This window comes from Mytilus trossulus, chromosome 13 (assembly GCF_036588685.1).
Source record: "Mytilus trossulus isolate FHL-02 chromosome 13, PNRI_Mtr1.1.1.hap1, whole genome shotgun sequence".
Classification (NCBI taxonomy): Eukaryota; Metazoa; Mollusca; class Bivalvia; order Mytilida; family Mytilidae; genus Mytilus; species Mytilus trossulus.
This window is the reverse complement of record NC_086385.1, coordinates 44636553-44654866: the sequence shown is the minus strand read 5'-3', so window position 1 is coordinate 44654866 and position 18314 is coordinate 44636553. Positions and strand designations below refer to the sequence as shown.

The 18314-nt window shown below is 31.9% G+C and overlaps 1 protein-coding gene across 4 annotated transcripts in view; it reads left to right on the top strand.

Moving 5' to 3' along the window:
- The window catches only part of LOC134695436 (DNA topoisomerase 2-alpha-like), a 36679-nt gene extending 19091 nt beyond the window's left edge, over positions 1 to 17588 (top strand). For 2 of the 4 annotated variants that reach the window (XM_063556684.1, XM_063556686.1), the window contains exons 16-33: positions 643 to 879; positions 1492 to 1640; positions 2154 to 2385; positions 4365 to 4564; positions 5548 to 5683; positions 6558 to 6753; positions 7650 to 7744; positions 8223 to 8363; positions 9454 to 9537; positions 10301 to 10498; positions 10828 to 11011; positions 11677 to 11859; positions 12401 to 12590; positions 12892 to 12980; positions 13415 to 13540; positions 14485 to 14613; positions 15833 to 16029; positions 16667 to 17588. In XM_063556684.1, coding sequence (XP_063412754.1) covers positions 643 to 879; positions 1492 to 1640; positions 2154 to 2385; positions 4365 to 4564; positions 5548 to 5683; positions 6558 to 6753; positions 7650 to 7744; positions 8223 to 8363; positions 9454 to 9537; positions 10301 to 10498; positions 10828 to 11011; positions 11677 to 11859; positions 12401 to 12590; positions 12892 to 12980; positions 13415 to 13540; positions 14485 to 14613; positions 15833 to 16029; positions 16667 to 16807 — 2907 coding nt within the window. In that variant the 3' untranslated portion in view covers positions 16808 to 17588. The remainder of the gene's footprint in view (positions 1 to 642; positions 880 to 1491; positions 1641 to 2153; positions 2386 to 4364; positions 4565 to 5547; positions 5684 to 6557; positions 6754 to 7649; positions 7745 to 8222; positions 8364 to 9453; positions 9538 to 10300; positions 10499 to 10827; positions 11012 to 11676; positions 11860 to 12400; positions 12591 to 12891; positions 12981 to 13414; positions 13541 to 14484; positions 14614 to 15832; positions 16030 to 16666) is intronic. The other 2 variants (XM_063556685.1, XM_063556687.1) reach the window with 2 other exon arrangements.
- Positions 17589 to 18314: the final 726 nt, after the last annotated feature.

The window sequence follows — 18314 nt, the reverse complement described above, 5'->3', positions numbered from 1 at the left end:
AAACTGCAAAGAGTCAACAGACATCAAATGAACCATAAATTCTAAAAAGTCATCTGGAATTGTTTCTGATGCCATTCTTTTGTTTACCTGTTCCAGGAATATTTAACTGTTATTGACTAATGGTAATCATTAAGCTTACAATATGTAGTATAGAGTAAAAGAAAGATACTATTGATTTAATTATCCAACAAACAATCAAACATGCCTTCATTATACCTTGTTTGTACTTGTCAGGGTTTGACACTAAAACTAGTCCGTGAGCCCAAGGCTATTAAAAACTGGAGAGTGCTAGTAAAAAATTGGTTAAAAAAAACTAGGAATTTGACAAAATTTAATTGTCAACAAATCCAAGAATTTATACTGTCTTTTGTACAGTTTTATATTCACGTATATTTTGATTTTCAGAAATTTCTAACATGAAAGGTACATTTTGTGGAGGAGAAAGAAACCGAAACAATGATGGTACATAAAACATTGAAAACCATGTGTGTTATGTATACAAATGCCTTGATGATTCTAGTTAATTGATAAAATTGCTAGTAAAAAAAAATATTGCTAGCCCTGCTTGTACATACTCAGACAGATAAGCTGTAGGAATATGTTTTTCATTCAGCTGTAAATATATATTTTTTTTCCTTTCAGGTGTACTTGTATGGTAAAGAAACCAAACATATCTCCTACAACGAGTTCATCAACAGAGAACTGGTCCTTTTTAGCAATATGGATAACGAACGTTCCATTCCTTCACTCGTAGATGGTCTGAAACCAGGTCAGAGAAAGGTCATCTTCACATGTATCAAAAGAAATCTCATCAGGGAATTGAAAGTCGCACAGCTGGCAGGTTCTGTAGCTGAACAATCTTCCTACCATCACGGTGAAGTAAGCAATAACTAATATCTTAACTAGTTTTATTTTCAATTTTTAGGGGAAAACTCTTTAAAACATAAAACTTTTGACGAAATGATCTGTTTCTCAACACTGAAAAAAGTACCAGTAAACAAGTATTGTTACTCATCGTCCAAGTCTTTTTTATAGCATATGTCACAAGTTAGTTCTGATCGGTCAATACTAAAATCTCTACCGGTTTCAATGAGCAAGCAATGACTACCACAGCTTAATTTACATGAACTGTATGTTAAATCAGTCAGAAATACTATAGAATAATTCTCAAAACCTAATTCAGATGTTTATACTGTACTGTGGATTCATTTATTTTTGTGGGTATCAATTTTCTTGGATTGCTAAAAAAAAACTTGCATATTTGTGACTATTTGATTTTGTGATTTTGCCAATCTCTGTATACAAAGCCTATTGATAATATTTTATTCGTTGAACATTTGAATTTGTGGATCAACTGTACCCACAAAATCCATGAAAATTGGTATCCATCGTATAATAATGAATCCACAGTATTTGCCTTTTCAGACACATTGTTATCTCTCCTGTCGAAAGTGTTCTGGTTTAATCACAAAATATTTGTTCTAATTTTAGCAATCTCTCATGTCCACCATCATCAACTTGGCGCAGACTTTTGTTGGCTCGAATAATTTGAATCTCTTGTTGCCCATTGGTCAGTTTGGTACCAGATTACATGGTGGAAAGGATGCTGCCAGTCCCCGTTATATTTTTACTGCATTAAGGTATTTATCGTGTAATAAATGTACAGCATTAAAGACAGATTGATGTGAGATGATGTTATCTCTATATACATGATATAAACTAATGTCAGGAATTAAGTTTTAAAAACGAAATATTCAAACAATATTTAAGCTGTTCATTGGTGATTTCAGACATATATACTTTCAGGTCCTGAATTTATTTTATTTTTGATAGAAAAAAATTCCAACATTTAAAAAAAATCAAATTTATCAAAAAGTCTAAAATGTTATCCTTTTGTGGTTGAGATATTGTACATTTTTTAGAATCATATGCATTTGGTGAACTCTGAAATTGTTTCATGTAACATTGTTATACCTTATTCTTGTAATTTTCAGTAATAAATACTGTTTGAACTAAGATAATGTGTCATTGAGTATATTTTTATTTGCTGTACAGTTTATGCTTGGAAGGTTAAAATTTTAAAACTGGTCACGATTCAAAATAGTTTTCTTCAATTTCATTTTGAACTTCAATTCAAAAATTTATCGTTTCAGCCAAATGACTCGTCTTATCTTCCATCCAAACGATGATGCTCTCTTAGAAAGCAATTTTGACGATAATCAGAAAATTGAACCAGTATGGTATTGTCCTGTTGTTCCCACTGTCCTAATTAATGGAGCAGAAGGTATTGGAACAGGATGGAGCACCAAGATACCTAATTATGATGTTCGTGAGGTTGTGGCCAACTGTAAGAGACTGCTGTACGATGAAGATCCTATACCAATGGTTTGTTTCATTCTTTTATTTGAACACAAAAATAATTTGTATTGTCATTGTCTGCTGCCTAAGGACTGTTCAATTAAAACATACATTGTAACCAGGGAAGGCACTTTGAAAACAGAGTAACCACCCATAGAAGGGATTTAGTCCTGCATCATTATTAACCAGTTCAACTCAGTATTTGGCATCCACCTAAAGTGGCAAATTTATGTTGCCTTCCCTGGGTCCCATATATTTTTTTATGAACAGCCCTAAGGAAAACCATATAATACTTTGTCAGATTATATTTCATTATCACATATTTTGTACTGATATGTACGTTTTTGCATGGCCAATAATAGCCGGAAGTCAAGGTTGGTTATCAGTGCTCGGGGCCGATATCGATATCAGCCCTCGAAATCCATATCAAGCCCCCGAGTTTAACTTCCGGTGACCTGTCAATCAAAGGCTACTTGTAAACAAGTTAAACACAATGAAAAGAAATTTAAAAAGTTACAAATGTGCTGTAGAAGATAAAATTGAGAATGGAAATGGGGAATGTGTCAAAGAGACAACAACCCGACCAAATAAAAAAACAACAGCAGAAGGTCACCAACAGGTCTTCAATGTAGCGAGAAATTCACGCACCCGGAGGCGTCCTTCAGCTGGCCCCTAAACAAATATATACTAATTCAGTGATAATGAACGCCATTCTAATTTCCAAATTGTACACAAAATAATACAAGACTACCAAAGGCCAGAGGCTCCTGACTTGGGACAGGCGCAAAAATGCGGCGGGGTTAAACATGTTTGTGAGATCTCAAGCCTCCCCCTTTACCTCTAACCAATGTAGAAAAGTAAACGCATAACAATACATAAGAATTTGTAATGTAACACTTTAAAGTCGTTTAATATTTGCAATTCTTAGAATTAATATATTTATTGTTAATTTATTTCTGAAACTTTTCACAAAACGTTGTTAACCAACTGTGATACGAACTTTTTTTAACTCAACGGCACAGTGATACATTTATTTATTGTTTTCGTTAAATATCTTTTTGATTTTTGATGAAATATCAAACATAATTTGGTGTAAGCTATTTGTTTTCTCCTGCTTGAAAATATGTGATAAATATATTATAACATGTCATTTTCCATATGGCCCATGGTATCAGCCCACGACCCATATCAAGCCCTCTGGCTTGATATGGGAGTCTTGGGCTGATACCAGGGCCATATGGAAAATGCCATGTAATAATCTATAAGTATCACATGGGTGATGTATTTAAAGTTGTATAATAACAATTAACACATCATAGATACCTGAACTGAAAATTTGTACACCTGATGTATGTTTCGTCTACAAAAGTCTAATATGTGACCATCAGAATTTTAAAAAAGTTTAAACGGCCAAATACAGCGAAAGCTGAAGAGCATTGAAAGCAATTTCTTCAATAAAGCTAAATGTTCTGAATGTGGCATCAAACACCCACAATCATTATCAAACCTTATTTGGCATCCCAATTTGCTGTTTGCAGATTGACAGGTTTCATAGAGATGGGGGAAAAAAGGCATGAGACTTAGACAATTGTCAAGCCATGCACTGTTAATTTAGAAATTTGTGTTTGAAACTATTATTGTTTTCATTGAACAGAAGACAAAATGTGGTATTGATAGGGAAAGACTGCATACTAATAGTGAGCTATATAAAAAAAATTAACATGTGTTCTAATGCTTGGAAAACCCATTTAATCACCCCCCAATTAAAAAAAAAAATCGAATTTACAAGTATATACCAAACAGATGTAAATTAAAAGGAAATTGAAATGTCCAACACTACAAATCCTACAAATAAAAAAAATGAACATTATAAAAAAAAAAAAAAATTGTGGTATGATTGCCAATGAGACAACAAGAGACCAAAATGACACAGAAATTAACAACTATAGGTCTGTACAATATGTTTATCATACTCTTAAAATCTTTTTAAAAATTTCAATTTCTAGATACCAAGGTACAAAAACTTCAAGGGATCGATAGAAGAAATCAGTGAGGACAAATACTTATGTAGTGGTGAGATATCCATTGTTGACGACCAGACAGTAGAAATCACTGAGCTGCCGATTAGGACATGGACGCAGAACTACAAAGAAGAAGTCTTAGAAGTTATGTTGTATGGTAATGAGAAGACACCACCTTGTATTACGTAAGTTTAATCTATTGTTATTTTATACTGTAAACTCAACTAATTTTCAAGAGCAATTCACTTTCATGTCTTTCACAAGTTAAAAAGTAACAGGACTACATGAAACTTTGATCTTTCCTCAATTAACTATAAAATTAAGCAAATTTGAAAATTGCGAAACTAAATCACTGCAAAGAGGGGTAGTTAGGGCTTAACGTGAAATAAAGTATCCGCATCCTCAAATATAAGTTTCTTTACAGTACATGTGTTCATCTTTTTAAAGATTTCTTAGGTAACCAGTGTTTGAATAAACCCAGAAGAGATAGGCAGCTTTCTTCTGGCCTTTTAGTTCTGCTTTACGCAATTTTTTTTTCTGATGAGGCAAATACTTTTCAATTCAAAGAAAATCATTTAAATTCCTGGAAAAAAACCTTTTTATAACCCAAAAGTATTATAAATCCAGTAAAAATACATAAATCTATTCAATCACTATACCCTTGGGTTTGTTTTTTTATGCCCCACCTACGATAGTAGAGGGGCATTATGTTTTCTGGTCTGTGCCTCCGTTCGTTCGTTCTTTCGTCCGTCTGTGCCTCTGTTCGCTTCAGGTTTAAAGTTTTTGGTCAAGGTAGTTTTTGAAGAAGTTGAAGTCCAATCAACTTGAAACTTAGTACAAATGTTCCCCATGATATGATCTTTCTAATTTAAATGCCAAATTATAGTTTTGACCCCAATTTCATGGTCCACTGAACATAGAAAATGATAGTGCGAAGTTCAGGTTAAAGTTTTTGGTTAAGGTAGTTTTTGATGAAGTTAAAGTTACATCAACTTGAAACTTAGTACACATGTTCCCTATGATATGATCTTTCTAATTATAATTTCAAATTAAAGTTTTGACCCCAATTTCATGGTCCAATGAACATAGAAAATGAAAGTGCGAGTGGGGCATCCGTGTACTATGGACACATTCTTGTTTTAAATTAAAATTTGCTTCATACTTTCAGAGATTACAAAGAATACCATACAGATTCCACTGTGAAGTTTATAGTGAAAATGACACCAGAGAAGCTTGCTCAGGCTGAAGAGACAGGATTACATAAACTCTTCAAATTACAAAGCACAATTTCTGTTACATCAATGGTAAGTTTCAATTTTTGTTCAGATATGATTCAGTTGATCACAATAATACTGTTCATTAATGTGAGCATTTATTATTACAAATTGGTCATGACCAAGTAAAATTTTAGATTAAGCATTTAGATTTTGTGGAAAAAGCAGCTTAAAAATATATGTTTCAGATATAATTGGAATGCAAATTTTTATTATGGCAACAATACTGACCTTGTTGCATTATTTGCATTGCTATACAAAAAAGACTCACTCATTTCTATTAGCTTTGTATGCAGATATTGTCAAACCAGGTAATCAAATATAAACAAAGATACAAGTTTTCCTCCGTCCACAAACATTGATATCCATGAATATAAATGAATCCACAGTATCAGTTTATATTTACTCCCAATTCATTTGAATCCAATAGACGTATTTACACTTGTATGCAAATTTGTCCGCCATTACAAAACATCACACAGGTTCCCGTAAACTTTGACATCATAATTCAAAACATTTGACAGTTACAACTGAAAGGTGATTGTTGTTTGACGCCAAAAGGTTATTCAGAGGTGATACAAGGTCATTCGGAGGGAAAATACAGCTAAATAATAAAAGTGTAAATACGTTTATTAAAATGAAAACAAGTTTGAATATATTGAACAATCGCCATTTGTAATTTTGACTTCCTGAATAATATAAACTTATCTTATTATAGGTGTTGTTTGATCATCTTGGATGTATCAAGAGATATAATAATATATACTTATCTTATTATAGGTGTTGTTTGATCATCTTGGATGTATCAAGAGATATAATAATATATACTTATCTTATTATAGGTGTTGTTTGATCATCTTGGATGTATAAAGAGATATAATAATATAAACTTATCTTATTATAGGTGTTGTTTGATCATCTTGGATGTATCAAGAGATATAATAATGTAGAAGAAATCCTCAGAGAATTTTTCGACCTGAGATTAGAATTTTATAAAAAGAGGAAAGCTTACTTGGTAGGCATGTTGGAATCTGAAGCTCTCAAATTAGACAATATTGCCAGGTTTATCCTGGAGAAGATTGATGGAACGATAACTATAGGTAAGGATGAGAAAAAACAATCAGAGGATAAATGCTCCTATATTTTTATGCCCCATTTGTGGGCATTATGTTTTCTGGTCTGTAGGTACGTTTGTCCGTTCGTTCGACTGTCCAACTTCAGGTTAAAGTTTTTGGTAAAGGTAGTGTTTGATAAAGTTGAAATCCAATCAACTTGAAACTTAGTACACATGTTCCTTATGATATGATCTTTCTAATTAGCCAAATTAGAGATTTCACCCCATTGTCATGGTCCACTGAACATAGAAAATAATGGTGCCGATGGGGCAGCCATGTACTATTGACACATTCTTGTTTATTTTCTTTTTTTCTTACAGAAAATATATGACTTTTGCCTTCCTTCTTTGTGTAAACTAATCAGAGGGTATCAATTTAATTTCACTAAAATTTGTTTTACACTTTTTCTATCCTTCTATTTTTTTACTTATTTACTGCACTTGATGAACACTAAAAAAAAATATGATGTATTAAATGTATGTAACCATGTTAACTTCCATACAGTCTCCAACTTAAAATTTGTATTAGAGTAATGTTTGATTTTAGCCTATTTATTAAAGGCCTAATTAACTGAGGTTTTGGTACCATCTTGTTCTGTGAAAACTGCTGAATGTTTCCTCATTCTCTCCTTTTATGAAAAATGATCTGGAAAGTGTTTTCTGAATTGGACACAAAAACAGAAATATTTTAAGATATCTGTTAATCCATGTTTGCTGTGAACTGTTTAAGAACATGTTATTTAGGGTTCTTTGCAGCACTTGCATATGAATATTTATTGGTTGTTTGGTCCTAAGATATGTTTCAGCCATAAGTAAAAATGAACAAATGAATAAATGGTTGCCAGCTCTTAAATTTATTATTTTTTTAACTTTTTTTTTTAGAAAATAAGGCAAAGAAGTCCTTGATTGAAACATTGGTAAGAAAAGGATATGATTCAGACCCTGTCAAAGCGTGGAAAGATTCACAAGGGAGAAAGGTAAGAATTAAGTTATCCTAAGTCTGTATCATTGGGGTCTAAGCGTGACGCAGGATTGCTGATTTTTTTGTAAGCATGACACTTTGAAGTCCAATTATTGTGCCGTGAAAACAGGAAATGAAGTTTAGGGGGATAAGAGAAATTACAAAAAAATGAAATTTGCTTACGTAAGCGGGATACAGAAATCTGACAAAACAGTAAAGCGAATCCGTGAGTAAAACCCCAATTAAGTTATCCACACGTAGAAGATTGTATTATAGTATTGTGATAACACTGTGTCAATAAAATAGTTTTATCATGGTTGAATTTCTTACCTGAACAAAAGAAAACATATCTTACGAGTTAAAAAAACAGCAAATTAAATACCTCTGAAAATGAAACTGTTCAGTTATTTTGTGTTGATTGAGGGAAAATTGTGTTTCGTGGTTTTGCCACAAAATCAATATAATATGACTAAAATAAAGATTTCAAATTGTAGGCAGAAGAGGAGGAGGTTGACGATGCAGATAGTGACGTATCAACCAGCTCAAGTCATGATTTTAACTACATACTTGGTATGCCTTTATGGAATCTGACAAAAGAAAAGAAAGATGAACTGATTAAACAGAGAGATAACAAGGTAAAGGAGTAATCTGTTGGTTTGGAATTCTTCGGTAGTTATTATATCTTCCACTCTAGAAGCTGAGGGGCTGGCTTTCATCTGTCATTCAGTATGCCCATGAAATTATCCGGGTTTCAAATTAGTGCAAGTCGGAGCTACGGAACCTGTCTTTTCTAGGAGGAGACTTTTCTTTTAAAATTTTAAATTGCAAAAGTGCAAAGACCTAACATTCTTTACACAGATGCTTTAAAGGGCTTGAGTTTCGAATGGTAGAGCATCTTTCATTATCTAATGCAAATTTAACCCCTGAATTATGTCCTTTTATCGTCTGGAATTCATAATAATAAAATTGGTCATCTTAACAGTCATTTTAGGCATGAATGCATAGATGCCAACAATTACAATTTTTCTGATTTTGCAATCAAAACAACTCTATTACGGTCAAATTGAATAGTTAAGGATTCCCAGTCATCGCCATTCAATTTTGTAAAACACAGATTTTTATCATTACTTTTACGGCCTGGTCCAGTTTTAAGAATGTAATGCTTCCGGTTTCTCAGGAGTTAAAGACATATAGTTTGGTAACTTACTGACTTCTGAAGAGGCAAACGGGCATTTTATGAAGTAGCTTTTCCCCCTTTCTCTACATCTCCTTGACAAAACGAAATGTACGAGTCGAGAACGTCGGAACAATTTATGAATTTAATAATACTACAGATAACATGTTAACGAGTCATGTTGTGCACATCAATTTGCAACCACTCGTCAGTAATTTTATTTTGGTAAATGCACGTTTTTAAATGATTACTGAAAACTTTCAAAAATTACCAAAAATTTGATAGATTGTTACAGATTGTGCCAAAAGTGGGTTTGCATCTATGTGAATGGCTTAAGTAAGGTTTTCATCAGTTAAAGTTCATAACTAAGCCACTTACTGTAGAGGAAACAATTGAGCCATTTATGATAAACTTTGTATCCTTAAACTATAAAACAAACTTATTATGGATATTAATGAATAACTATTGTGTATGACTATTTATTTATTCATTTTGAATTGTTTGGGTTTTTTTTGGTGTAAAAGAATTAAAATTTTAATACTTTTTTGCAGAAAGATGAGCTAGAAAAGTTGAAGTTAAAAACAGACAAGAATTTGTGGGAGGATGATCTAGAATTGTTCCTGAAAACACTAGATGTAAGTAAATGTACAGCAATGCCAAACGAAAAGATTGTGAAGTCCATATCTATGGACATATTTTCTATTTTCATTATTATCATTTAGTCTTTCATTTAGGGCTTTGCTCATTGTTGAAGGCCGTATGTTGACCTATAGTTGTTAATGTCTGTGTCATTTTGGTCTCTTGTGGACAGTTGTCCCATTGGAAATCATACCACATCTTCATTTCAATATTTCAGTTTACATCCAAGAGCGTATACATAAAAACATATAAACAAGACAAAAGAGTTAGGATTATTGATATACAATAAACATTGGAATTATTTATTTCTGTTGAACAATCCCCAAAATAAATGCACAAAATCGTCTGATGAAAAAGTGTTCAGTGTTTTTGCCAACAGCTTTGTTCCTAAATACTGTCAGAAACTATAGTGGCTTGATGTTACAATGAATTGCACAAAGAATGTAAGACCTAATATAGCTGCATTATACAGATTAAATTTCATTGAAATCTTTATGGAAATGAACAGAAGATAACTGCCTAAATAACATATAATAAAATTGACAGTACCATCTATCTACTATTCGCCTTTTCAGTATTTAAAGGACTCTGGGTAATCTCATTGTTCGTACACCAAAAATGAAAATAATGTTATGTCATTGGATGGTTTTCATTCTTTAAAATATTTTAAACCAATCGCAATGTTTTGGTGTACTCTTTAGAAAATATTACCCAGAATGCATTACATTCTGAAACTGCAAGTTCTTATACCTTATACAGGAAGTAGAGCAGAAAGAAATAGAAGATGAACAGGTGTCTTCTAACAAAACAGTGAAGGTTAAAGGCAAGGTGAAACCTAGAAAGGTCATGCAGTTACAGACAATGCCTTCACCTATGGGTAGGCGTGTTGTACCAATGATAGACTCTGCCATCCGTAATAAAGTCCAAGCCGCAGCTGCAAAGAAGATCAGGGATAAGGTAAACAAATATTTCCATTGATAATCATTTTAATATTTAATAGATATATTTTGTTAATCAGGTATAAAACTACTAATATTCGGGATATCATGAGTAATAATCAAGAGTATATGAAAATTCACATGGTTCTTTGTTGTAAGAAGGGGAAGGAAGTTAAACCAGAATCATTTGATTCCAATTTTAAACATTTGGGAAAATTGAAATGCAAACCTACTTCATGTTATGCTAAAAAAATACATTTGTTTTGTTAATATTTATAATTAGAAGTTCATTGTGCCTAGTTTATACCAAGCTGTGTGTACTATTATAAAAGATTTTCTCAATTCCAGATGAAGAAAGAAGGAAAGAACCTTAATGATGATTTTATAAAGAAGGAAGAGGTGGATGAAGAAGAACCAGAACCTATGAGTTTGTTTGACAGATTGAAGAAAAAAGATAAAGACAATAAAGTGTTGGATGAATTGTCAAGTGCCGAGAAAGCTGCTCCCAAGGAAAAGGAAAAGAAAAAGAGAGGTAAATACAATGCTCTGACCTCTGAAAAAAATACCAAAGAGACATTCAAACTCAAGTCTAAAATAAACTGACAATTGTCATGACAAAAAAAGAAAAAGAACAACAGACAAACAATGGTTCACAAAACACAATAAAGAAAACTAAAGACTTAGCAACACAAACCCGTCCAAAAACTATGGGTGGTCTCAGGTGCTCTGGAAGGATTTAAAATACTTTCATTACAATAAAATGTATGTTGTCATGGTTGTGTAATTTTCTTATCTAGTTTTGTTTGCAGTTAAGGATATTTCAAGGATAATTGAATTAACGCTGTGTTCATTATTTGTGTTTTATTACTTTTGAATAAAGAATTGAAACATTCACATCAGGGTACTGTGGATTCATTATTATTCTTTGGATACCTATTTACCTGTTTCATGGATACAGGTTGACCACAAATTCATATGTTCAATGAATAAATAATTATTTTTTTTAGTTTTTGTATGCAGAGATTAGCAAAACAATGAAATCAAATATCCATCATATTGGAGGTTTTCTTCAATCTAAGAAAATTGATATCCACAAAAATAAATGAATCCACAGTAAATTTCAGTGTAAAATGCCGACCACAGATATTTCCTGAGATCTGTACCATCCTGTAAATGTTTCTTCTTTTTATTTTCAAGCGCCACGGAAGCCAAAAGATGTAGACTCATCTGGATCACCAAAGAAAAAGAAGGGAGGGAAGAAGAAGAACCCATGGTCTGATGATTCTGAGGCTTCGGAGGACGATATATCTGATGATGATATGGATGGAAGCTTCTTAGAATCTGTCAAGCCGGAAATCCGAACGCCTAAAAGAGCTGCTGGTATGATTAAGATTTCTTTTGTCTTCCTTCTTTCATATTGCAGTTATAAGTCATCTCTTGATATTTTCTATGAGTGGTAGGTACAGTCATCATATCATTTTCACAGAAATTATTCAGGTGAGTCAATCTGAATCAAATGTCATTGAAATAACTTACCAAAGTTTTATTATATTTTATTTATTGAGTGTAGAGAGAGAAAAAATACTGTTTATTAACTCATACTACCCTCTCTAGTTAAAATTCATTTAAATTATTTAGACTAAATTAATTAGTTTTCATTGATGGCTTATCTCTAAAATGGATGGGAAATTCTAATTTTGAACTCAGGGTTGTTGGCTATTTGTGGTGTTATGTCCATTTAATGTATGAAAAGATACTCATAGAAAGATGTTGAGGGTTGTTCATCTTTTTAATGGAATAGCCCTTAAGAAAAAGCTATCAATTTGTTTTCTTTTACTTTCAGTGATATGGAAGTTTAAATTTATCACTTTTGAGATTGAAGAAAAGTTATCTGTTCTTATTTTGTTTTAATTATTTTTAGCTCGTAAAGCACAGACCCACTTCAAGTCTGATTCTGATGAGGAAGCAATAAAGTCTGATGATGGCGTGGATGATACCTTTAAACCAACAAACTTAGAAAATGGTGGATATGAGCCAGAGAAGATATCAGACGATGATTTTGGTGCTAGCGATGATGATGACGATGACTTCACTGCTAAACCACCACCCAAGTAGGTTGTTGTGACCTGTGTGTTGTTTTATAATTTTCTTGTCATTTGCAAAATACCTGTAGCTGTCAAATTAAATTTCTATGTTGCTGTTTAAATTGATTTATAAGACTACATTTTGAAAGTAGATATCTACATCCCCAAAAAATTGTATATTTTTCAATTTCCTTCATTAAAATTTTGCTTTTTTTTTCATTTTTTCTATAACAAATAAAAGTAATACTTTTGTCAATATTTTCAAAGTAACCACCGTCCGTCTGAAAAAATGTCTAGAACTCTGATATATTTTGAATTTTATTTACAGAAAAGTATCTAAACCTAAAGCCAAACCTGCCATTTCATCAGATGAGGATGATGCCTGGGATAAAATGATGGGAACACAGAAAGAAACAGGTAAATATGCTTTTATTCACACACAAATGTATGTCTGATAAAAGTTTTAGCTAAACACTTCGGAATCAACATTGAACGCTATGTATTTTGAACTTTGTCATTTTGGGGCCTTTTATAGCTTACTTGTGGTAAAGGTTTTGCTCTGACATTACTGAAGGTTGTACATTGACCTATAGTTGTTAACTTCAATGCCATTTGGTCTGTGGTTAAGAGTTGTCCCTTTGGCAATCATACCACATCTCTAATTTTTATATGAAAATATTTCTAGAAATATTTGATGGCACATTGTTTTGGTCATTAAGTGTTATACTTTTCTGCAAGCTTTTGAGCTTAGCTTGACCATTGTTAATTAATGGAGAACCAATGAACTTTGATTCAGCTAGTATTATTTTGGTAAAAAGTCTTGATATGATAATGAATAGTTTCTATTGTAGAATCTCAGCCAGTTACATTAGACAGTGGTAGTGACAATGAATTACAGGTAAACAAGGCACCAGTCAGTAAACCAGCTGCTAAAACGAAAGCACCTCCTAAGAAGAGAGCCCCTGCTGCAAAGAAAGGTTAGTGCTCTATAAAAAAAATTGTGATCGGGAAAAATAAGATCTATACATGAGGGGGAAATATCTTTGAAAGAATATTTTCAGAAACACCCATGGACATTTTAATATATGCTGAATCCTAAAATAAATAATTTAAATGAACCTATTTAGAATTATGCGTAACTTTTTTTCTTTTTTAAATCATTATTTTTTGCTGCTGGTGCCAGATTCAAATATCTCTCAGATGCCACCAACTTTTACTGGATTAATTTATTTTTTCATAGATCGTTGCAAACAAGTAATTTATTTTAATATTTTGTTAATTTTTTTAAAACTCTGCATACTAATGTATCGAAAATTGTATTTCATTTACTTATTCCAATGAAATCCCTGAAAATAGGTATCTAATGAATCCATAGTATAATTGGTTAATGTTCCAGTGTCTAAATTTGTGTTTTATTAATAAAAAACAAAAAAATGAGGACTGGGGAGGTCATTATATGCAGTATATTTTTTGAGAAAGTATCCCCTGATATGATTAAAAAAGAAAAGTGAAATTCTGAATATATACATATATATATATTCTCCATAGTATTTATAACTATAATTTTTTTTTTGTGCTATATTACAAATTTAGTTCATTGTGTCTGTCTAGTACACTGCAGGATTCATACTTCATATCACATTAACATGTTCTCATACTGTGTGCATTTAACCTGTCAATAGACCTCAGTCATCCATCACCAGTTAGTGCTAGATCAAAGAGATTTGACTGTCAACTCTCCCTTTTAGTTATTTTGTTTGGATAAGCCTTAAAAAAATATTTATATCTGGTCATTGATACATACGTGTTTAAAAAGAACTCAAAATGTACGTTAAAGGCAAAAAAGTATACTGCATGATAAATATCTGTATAGCATCTATCACATATCATTTCTTTTCATTGCTTTATTTCCATTAATCAGTAGATCCAAAACAGCCGTCGATCTCTGATGCTTTCACAAAACCAGCTGCTAAAAAAACTAAGTTACTGTCATCCAAGGCAGCTAAACCTCTCATGATTGACGACTCTGACGAAGATTTCCCTATCGAAGGTGTGGTTCTGCATGACTTATTGTTATCTTTTGTTATCACAAAATCTCAATACTTACCATTGATACGTTTTGTTATTTCAAAATTTCTGAATTTACCATTGATATTATTTGTTTTTACAAAATTTCAATTTTTTTACTAATGTTACTTTTTGTTATTTCAAAATTTCTGAATTTATCATTGTTACTTATCATTGTTACTTTTTGTTATCACAAACTTTCAGTATTTACCAATGTTACTTTAGTTATCACAAAATTTCAAATTTTACCATGTTGTTATTTTTTGTTATTATAAATTTCTATTATTTACCAATGTTACTTAAGTTATCACAAAATTTCAATAGTTACCATTGTTAGTTTTTTGTCACACAATTTCAATTTTTTCCATTGTTACTTTTTGTTATCACAAAATTTCGATATTTACCATTGTTATTACTTTTTGTTATCACAAAATTTCTATTTTAACTATTGTTACTTACATTTGTTGTGTCCAATTATTATGAGTGGTTATCAAAATAGTTCATCTACAGTAATCATTAGTCTGTCAGCACTCAGATTGTAAGTTTGAAATTCCTTTTGACAAGTTGCAATCATTGACTGAGATTGCCCTGCTGAAGGTCAGTGGTTCTGTCTAGGAACACCCAATTCCTTCACCAATAAGAACTGATCCCATGAAATAGCTGAGAGTTGTGAAAGCAGTGCCTTCACCACTCATCAATCTATTAAGACATTGAGTCCCATTACAAATTCTGAGGCTAATTAAAGTGACCTGTCTTTATCACCCTATTTATAAATCAAATTCACATTTGAAAATTGGAATTTTTTTCTCTATCGATCTTTGAAATTTGAACAGCAGTATATAACTGTTGCCTTTATGTAAAAGATAGTCTCTAAATTTTTACCATACCTTCTAAGTGCTATTCCATGTATGTGGGAAGTAGGAATGGAATTCCCTGCAACCATGAACTAATTTTTAGATAATTTTACATTATGGTAATAGACGCAAACTGAAAAAAGACCCATGACCCACATTCAACAATTAAACTTCCCTTTCTACTCTCCCACATACATTTTAATGGAATAGCCCTAATGATATATTAAAGAAACCCCTTTCTACCCTCCCACATACATTTTAATGGAATAGCTCTAATGATATATTATAGAAACAACAGCATGAATTTACTGATGAATTATTTATAAAACTGATTTTGTATCTTTGCAGAGAAAGCTCCAAAAGAGAAAAAGCCAAGAAAACCAAAGGCACCACCCAAAAAGAAAAGTAGCTCAGATATGGATGATGACGATGATGATGTGAAGCCTCAGAAAAAGAATGTGGCAAAAAGACCTAAAAAGGCAGCATTCTCGGACTCTGATGTCTCAGAGGATGAATTTATGGCTGAAAAGAAACCAGCAGCCAAGGTAAGGGATAGATAAAGGCAACAGTAGTATAATACTGTTCAATTGTCATAAAGGGATAAAGCCAAAAATAAACCGGGTCACAAACCAATTTCGAGGGAAACACATCATCTTTAGGAGAAAAACAACAGAATCACTGGACTGCTACAAAAACAAACGCCAAGATACAAAGAAAACAGACTAATTGTCAAAATTCTTGAAATTCTCTTTCTCTGTGTTATAAGTGTATCAAATTAGAAGTCAAAGGAATATTGTTCAAAATATCTGTAATAGAGCACTGCACTTTATTGTCCTGTTTACATCAACATAAGTTTTAAATTTCTTAATTAGTATAAATACTGCTTGATTGCAGTAGAAGTGTTTGTTAAGAAAGCTTGTTTGTTAAAATATCACCCATGCAGAATTTTCTGATGTCCATAACAACATAAGAGTGTCTAGATGGATTTATCATAATAGAGAAAACAGACAAAAGAAAAAAATCACCGAGAAAAATGACCAAAAAATAAAGAATTTAAAAAAAAACTCAATTGTTTAAGCAGACAGAAATGACAACAACCCCTATTCCAGACCCTCATAAAATGGCCCTGTAAATGATATTTTGTCAGGTCAATTTTGATTAAGATTTTTTTAATTTTACCAGAAAAAGAAAACTGAAAGTGATGATGATGACTTTGGCTTTGATGATGCAGACATAAGTACTGATTATGTACCAAGGGCAACAACTGGCAGATCAAGAAACACTGTTAAATATACATTTTCCGATGAAGAAGAAGATTTTTGACCCTAAAACTGTTAATTGAATACAGAAAAATATATATGGAGTTAATACTACCTGAAGATGTAATGTTCATCAAAACTTTTAATTTCTGGTGAGACAGGTATAGATTTCAATAGAAGTGAAGCCAGTTGAAACTGAACACGGAAATGCTTAATTTTTGTGTACCGGTAATATCTAGTTGCCAACATGATGAAGGTTACATTGAAGTTTGAGTGTATTTATTGTATATTTGTATATGATTTTTTTCCAAAAGGAAATTTTTATTGTCATCCAATTTTTTTTAATTTCATTGTACTTGTTCAATTTTTAATGAAAACAAATATAATTTTTACATTGTATTGTAATATATTGTTAAAAAAAGGTCAACATATTTTGTGATGATCATACAATGGCAAATGACAAGGTTGTAAATAGTCAATTTATCAATAACATTAAATATTCAACACTAAACAGCAAGCTAAATGTGCAAATATTCATTCATAGGAAATTAATAATTTTAAGGTGTGAACATTGCATAATCTATAACGATTTTGTTTGTCTGAGTCTATTGAATGAAAGTGATTACAATTGTTTTGAAAGACTGCATTATCATCTTATGTCTACTTTCACTTTACCCACATTATTTATCATCTACTTTCACTTTACCCACATTGTTTATCATCTACTTTCACTTTCTTTTCATTATGTATAAATCTGGAATGTGTGTCAACAATCATTTTGTAACATTGATGTGAACATTAAAGCCATTAAACATAAAAGTACCATTAAAACTGGCTTAAAAGATCATTTTAGTTGTCTTTTTTTATACTTATAGTATGATGTATGACAGTAGTTGTAATTATATAGTCCAAGACTGGACTGACTTTTGACAGCCTCCTTGTAAGGACTTTTTGGGGCTTTTGGATAGCTTGATGTCTTATGGTGCTCATATATCTGAACTTGTTTGATATTCTTGGGTATTTAAAGTTTTTGATTTCAAGGGAAGAAATTTCTGTACTGCTGAAAAAATTTTACACCATGATTTGCATTGTTACAAACTAGTCTTAAAGTCATAAGAAACGAGTGACCGCTGAAAAAAAATGTTCTTCCAATTCTTGAACCAATGCATACAAACATCATAAACTAAGTCTTCTGTGCACGAATTTAAAAAAATTTTCGTGTAAATTTCGTATAATCATCAATTTTTTTTTCAATCAGTCAGTGTTGTTGTGAAAATATGGCAGGAAATTAAAGTTCGTGTTTTGAAGCCGAAGTTAAACGATTGTCACCTGTATGTCAACAATCGACAAAAAATCAACAAAAAAGCACGGAAAGAAATTGAGCACGTGTTTAACATGTAAATTCAGATGCATATTGTGATCACCTGATTTTTACGAGATGGGTCACACTGAGGTCACTTTGCATACGGAAAATATGTCGGGGGGGGGGGAATTGCTGGAAGGAAGCAATTCAAAAAAAGTAAAGTTCTTCATAATATGAATAAATTAAAGAATTTTCTTCAGAAAAAAGT